Genomic DNA, 6,316 nt, shown 5'->3' on the forward strand with positions numbered 1-6,316 from the left:
TATCCCAGGATCATCTTTGCACAGCCTGCACATGGGGTCCTATCTGGTGTGGCTGTCGGCGGTACATGCCGTGAAAGGGCTTGTCCTTTCATGATGGTTCATCCTTGGGTTTCTGCTGCCTGAGGTATTCACTTAGCAGTTCATCTTTGGGGGCCATCTTCCTGATGTATTCCTGGATCTTTGTTTTTTTGTCCAGGACAGTGGCTCCGACACTCATAAGTCCTCAGCCTCCCTCGTTCTGCTTAGTGTACAGTCTCAGGGTGCTGGACTTGTGATGAAACCCTCCATACATTGTGAGAGGCTTCCTTGTCTTGATATCAGTGGCCTCTATCTCCTCCTTTGGCCAGCTTATTATACCAGTGGGGTATCTGATGCTCACCAGTAGCCTGCTGGAGGTCATTTTGTAGGGTTCAGACAGTGCTCCTCCTGTTCCTCCTCGCACAAAGGAGCAGATACTGGTCCTGCAGCTGGGTTGATGCCCTTCTACAGCCCTGTCCAGCTCTCCTCGTGTAACTGCCAGTCTCCTGGTATCTCCTCTTTGCTCTTGAGACTGTGCTGGGAGACACTGCAAACGTCTTGCAGCTGCACGCATGGATGTGCCATCCTGGAGGAGCTGGACTACCTGTGCAATCTGATTGGGCTGCAGGTACCACCTCATGCTACCAGTGGTGACAAGGACACTAGGAGAACACAAACTAGAGAAGAATCAGTCAGGAAGGAGAAGGAGAGAGTAACTGGTGACACTGATTCACAATCACTTGTGCTTCCTAAATGGATATATTGGGTGTTTCTCAAAGTCACACTTTTTGAAGACCCCTTTAATTTTGAGTGGTGCTGGACATCCAGTTGTCTCATAGCTGAAGCCACTCACATCCTCTAGGCAAATCATATGCCCGCTTGTCTTCAGCTCCGCCATTGGCTGCCATAAAACTTCGTCCCGATGGCTTTGCCCCCACAGTGGAAGTCCCTCTTGTCCAAGATATTTTATGGATCGAAAAAGCAGCTTCAAAACTCTCCTGACTCTTTCTGGTCTTTCTCAGCCTTTCCGCACTAGTGATTAGCTCTGTTCTCTACTACATTCATAATAAGCTCCAGAATCTGCAAACCTCTCCAAGTTTAGCTGACCCTGGATGACCCTGACCCTTGCACTTTGACCTGACATGATGAAGTTGTCACATCAGATAAGAGGAATTAATTAAATTGGCACATTTTAAACAGATTTTTTCCCAAATATTTTCTGACCATATCATATCCTGTTTAAATTTTCAGTGTCAGTGTTCAAACAGCCTATTCATTATGGTAAAATAGCCAGTGATTTATGGACTGTATTGTTCCACCTCTTGGCAATAGCAGCACCCACCCTGTGCACTCAGGGGCCCGTTTGGTTTGGTTCGGTTGTTTCAGCTGGACAGAGCAATTAGAACTCAATTGGACCTCAATGTGGATAGTGGAGACACATGTTCATATCAAATGTAAATCAGTTTAATCAGGTTAAATCATATCTAGATACTATCTGGACATGAGATGCATTTAATGCAAGGTGTAAAGGGGGTCAAAATCTGCTCTTAACAGTCAATTTTTGGTGTTCTCATAGCCACAGTGAAATAGATAACATGTCGAACAGAAGTGTGATTCTATATTGGCACATAAAGACAAAAGTGCACACCTTAGTGGGCTCGCTGGGTTCCTCAGATTTTATTGCTGTCAGAATTTCTGAGAGGTTTTCAGAGATGGTCTTGGTGAGAATCTGCCTAGCCTCAGCCATCGTTGGGGAGTAAGAGTTGAGTATTTGTTCAAACACACGATCTACAGGAAAAACAGAGTGGAAGACAGGTGAGTAAGAGCAAACCAAAAAAAAAAAAATGGAAAGATCACAAGATCATTTATGTTTAGCACCACCCCCAAATTTTGTATCTTCAATGAACAGAACAGAGGCAAGACGAAACAATCAGAGACAGTTTACAGTAAAATATGTGTAAATACCGGTGTCTTATTACAGGTCTGTCAATTGTTACGTCCAGTAGGACACTGTGTGATTTTGGGCTGTTGTGGCGATTTCTTTGGTCGTGGGTCTAAAACGATGGTCCTATGTCGCACAGTGAGAGAGCTTTAAGGATGGCCGTTGTCACAGTCTTGCGATCATTGGTATTAGTAACTTGCTGTCCTTGTTGGATAATGTCAGTTAATTCATCCAGGCAACAACTATCAGCCAGTAACAACTGGGTCACAACGTGTTTCTACAGTATCTGGACTCCCAAACTGCTCCTGATATTTAGACTGCGATCACACAGAAAGAATTTTAGCAGCAGCTTTTTGTAATTGTATGTAATGAGGATGAAGCTTTTTGCTCACTGTTTTTTCATTGCTATGTGCCTCGTGTTTTTGCGCTCTAGGTGCCTGGCGTTTTTTGCCTGAGTGCTCTGAACTCCTCGAGGTCAAATAACTTCAGCTCAGAGCAGAAAAGCACCCCATGTCATCTCTGCTTTTTTTCTATTGTCCAATGAGATTATTTAGGACATGGGCCTTCTGTAGTGGTCACAACAAGTTTACAGTTGGTAAACAATGGAGGTGAAACTGGTGGTGCTCGGTCGCTCGGCGGGACCACTGGACTCGCTGTGGTCAGTATTCATTTTTGTTATGCTAGGCGCGATGATGGACAGCAGGTTGTCAAACTGCCCCAGAGTCATCCTGAAATACGTCTGGAAACGGCCATCATTGAGGCAAAGCTCCTGGACCAACTGGTGTACTCCCCATGATCCTCCCTCTTTTTTCAGGGTTTCATGTACCCACACAGATCTCTGTTTCCCTGTGCCCAACAGACTATTTACTGACAACCTCTCACCCTCAACCAGAGCTACAGCAAGTACCCTCTGCCTGTCCATTTTAGTAACTAGCTACTTATTACTGTGAAGTACATAAAATTGAAAAATGCTAGATTGATTGCACAGGAAGATTAGGATAAGGGGATGATGAGGTGGTTGCCTGGCAACAATAAAAAGGCGCAGTAAGCGTTTTTTTTTTACCAGCGGCATGCGGTTCTGTGTGATCGTGCTTTAGTCTGCAAGATATAAGGAATGCGTCAGTGAGCCTCCCAGCTCGAGTCTTTGAACTGTTCACACATAGCCCTCATGCACAAATTTGCAAAGAGACAGGCTGAAACTTAGAACTACTTGCAATGCAATGGTCTGCAACATTCTGAAAACCTGCCAGTTTATGCCAGTGCAACTACATGAGACTGTGTATCGTCTCCCTGGCAACAACTCTCTGTGCTTCCTCTCTAACTTCCAGCTTTTCAGGCTTATTTTGTGGCTAAATATGATTTGTAGATCCTTCAAATATGAATGATGATAGTTCAGATACTTGCTACTGTTGCATTTCTAGTCGTGGTGACACGGCAAAAATGTAAACAAAACAACCTGAGCTTCAAATGGAGTGTCTTCATAACAACTATGACACAAAAATTTAAATGACCATTGATAATTAATCAGTTAAAGTGCATGACATGCACACATACAATAAGCAGCAGCAGCGACCCCCCAATATTGTCATAGCATCTGTAGGTAAGATGTGTTCACTGTCACGTTGAAATTGTAAGATAATACCAAGTGTCCCTATTGGTTTCTGAGAGATGCTTGATTGTGATTGGTCCAGAGTTTAACCTTTTAATACCCTGTCACGCAGTCGCAGTTTGTATGAAGTTCGCCTTCCTGCATCAACCTTTAGCTTGTATGTCATCAGCCTGTTGATAAATGCTTGATGTTACAGCACATCATCGTCTGGAATAATTGAAATTGTGCAAAACAAGACAGACAGTTCTCAAACCAGTGGGTGATGTCACAATAGCTACGTCCATTATTTTATACAATCTATGGCATAGACTGCATTGCTCTTACAGAGCTGTCAACTTTTCAGAAAACCTTGGAGTAAGATTTGAAGGGAGTTGGGCAGGCCGCAATCTACTGGGGACCTTTTTAGCGTCGCTACCATTCTAAGGATGAAAACATCAGATCACAGACATGGGCAAAATGTTTGGTCTGTCAAAAAAAACCTTTTTGGTAAATTTGGAAGAAGCTAGAGAGGGCAGGCTATATGCAGGAATCCTGAAGTTAAACCTTTTAAATTGTGTCACTGCTGTAACCAGTTAGAACTTGAAATGGTGATGAGGTCTTAAAATGTAGGCTATGAAAAGTTTCTTTCAAAAGTTCTTAACTTAAATTCACTACTAACTTTACACTGACTAAACATAGGCTAGCACGACTAAACATTCTAAACAGTAGTTCCTGACTATGACTAATGACAGCTGCTCTGTTGGAGAAGCTCGCCGGGGCGATACCGGCTGTAAAATTGAACTTCTTCTCTGCCATTTTCGTAACAGGTCTAATAAATGGTGGAGCAGGCACAACTACCGATATGCAAACTGATGTTACCCCCTGCAAAAAATAGCAAGCTAAGGTTCTGGAGCAGAATGTCGATCAGTATTATTTTTGACAGCGTGAGAAATAGCAGCATAGCGTGAGAGTTTGTGAAATCAGTCAGAATTTCATTTACATGACGTGCTGATAGCATGAGAGTTGACAGTTCTGCTCTTGGTTTGTAGGAAGCATAGACTCTATGCTTTCTACTAGAGCGTATGCAAGGCAGGTGATACTGTGGTTTTAGCTGGCTAACGTTAGCTAACATTAGTTTGCATGCTAATGCAGATGAATTGCAAGATAGTTAACGTAGCAAAAACGTTTTTTGAGTAGAAAATATCAGCTAATTCACCCAGACGCCCCTCCTGATCAGCAAACTTTGATTCATGTCTTTTAAAAATGAGATAAGAGTTAGCTTGCTAGCGCTAACTGAGTGTACAAGGTAGCTCTGGTTCTCTTGCATTATGAAGTAAAAGTCCACTAAAAATAAATAAATTTGGCATTATAAAATAAAAGTCCCAATTATAAATTTTAAGAAGTAGCCTTTTTAAAAATGACTTATGTAAAGATAAAAGCATATATTATTTATTGATATTTACATTTACATTCATTGATATATTTATTGCCTAAGTTGTGTTTTTCAGGATGTATTTTATAGCCATACATATTTATTTAATCGGCAGATTTCTTTCTTTATGTATTTATTTAATATTGAGTAAAATGGCACCCCATAGTATGCCACCCATTTTTCCCTCTGTATTAATGTTTAAACACAAGCTTACAGCCCACAGTGGTATCTACAGACCTGTCAGCTTGGTGTAGGCCTCCATGTCATCTATGGCTGTGGAGAGAGTGGACATCTTCCCTCCTGATCCTTCAATCTGGATGTGCTCGTCTGCTTTTACAAAGGCCTCTGCAATCCTGGATAATCATATACAATATGTGATCACCTAATGTATATTATACAAGAGAGTGAATTGTAAAGCAAATTAGATAAAATACGTCAGACAGCAGACAAAGCAAAATGTTGTTAGAGTCCCAACGTGAGAAGGGTCAGTACTTACATGAACTCCACGATCTTGTTCACACTGTGCTGACAGGCTCTTCTGTGGAGACCGTTCCTTGTGTGGAACAAGTCATACAGATTGAACACCTCCTGTTAAAGAATTATGTGTATTTTAGTTACAACTAATCATCTAAACAGATTGCTGCTTCAAAAGCTATTGAAAGAGCAGATATAGCAAAGTCAGCACCTTGTCTCTTGTGCAGATGTGCTTCTGCCCGTCCACCTCACACACCCTGACAAACTTTAGAAAGCGAAGATGGTCAAAGTTGTTCTGGATGCCCAGGTGGTAGCAGTCCCTGAGAGGAGACAGTAAAGAAATATGTGAAGAAAATAGGCTTTTTATGTTAAACTAATCAAAGCACCCTGGAGATTGCTCCATGTTGTTGAAACAGGCACAATATTGTAATTGTGCAGAGTAAATAATGCACACTAGTTCACCACTTTGCATTACATAGTGAATTGCACTACAGCGCCTATTTAACAAGCCTCACCTGGAAAGGTAGTCAAACTTGTCCACATCAATGCCATTTCTTTTGTTGGCCACAATTTCATAGAGGAAGGACTTGTCCTGTAGACGGCCTTTATATGGCCACTGCAGAGATGACAGCACATTGGTGGCATTAGACACTGGCTGCTGTAGCAATAATGATACTGAATGATTGCAGTTAATTGACACCTGTTTGACAGCTGATAGACAGCTGTCAGAGTACCAATGAGGGATGACAGTGCATTTGAGTATGACCAGTGGAACAGGAATAACAGGAACATTAATTGTTGAAGTAAACAAAATAATCATCAATATTAGAAACAACAATTGGACATAACGATGCAAATAACA

General features: G+C 41.9%; 1 protein-coding gene across 1 annotated transcript in view; it reads right to left on the minus strand.

Annotated features, from left to right (window-relative positions):
- The window catches only part of LOC126402336 (deoxynucleoside triphosphate triphosphohydrolase SAMHD1-like), an 18,167-nt gene continuing 11,851 nt past the window's right edge, over positions 1–6,316 (minus strand). Inside the window, exons 2-7 of the mRNA XM_050064236.1 lie at positions 5,970–6,070; positions 5,666–5,774; positions 5,477–5,568; positions 5,218–5,333; positions 1,667–1,806; positions 1–695 (exon numbers count right to left, since the gene is read on the minus strand). Of these exons, the coding sequence (XP_049920193.1) occupies positions 681–695; positions 1,667–1,806; positions 5,218–5,333; positions 5,477–5,568; positions 5,666–5,774; positions 5,970–6,070 (573 nt within the window). The 3' untranslated portion in view covers positions 1–680. The remainder of the gene's footprint in view (positions 696–1,666; positions 1,807–5,217; positions 5,334–5,476; positions 5,569–5,665; positions 5,775–5,969; positions 6,071–6,316) is intronic.

This window comes from Epinephelus moara, chromosome 16 (genome assembly GCF_006386435.1).
Source record: "Epinephelus moara isolate mb chromosome 16, YSFRI_EMoa_1.0, whole genome shotgun sequence".
In the NCBI taxonomy this organism is placed as follows: Eukaryota; Metazoa; Chordata; class Actinopteri; order Perciformes; family Serranidae; genus Epinephelus; species Epinephelus moara.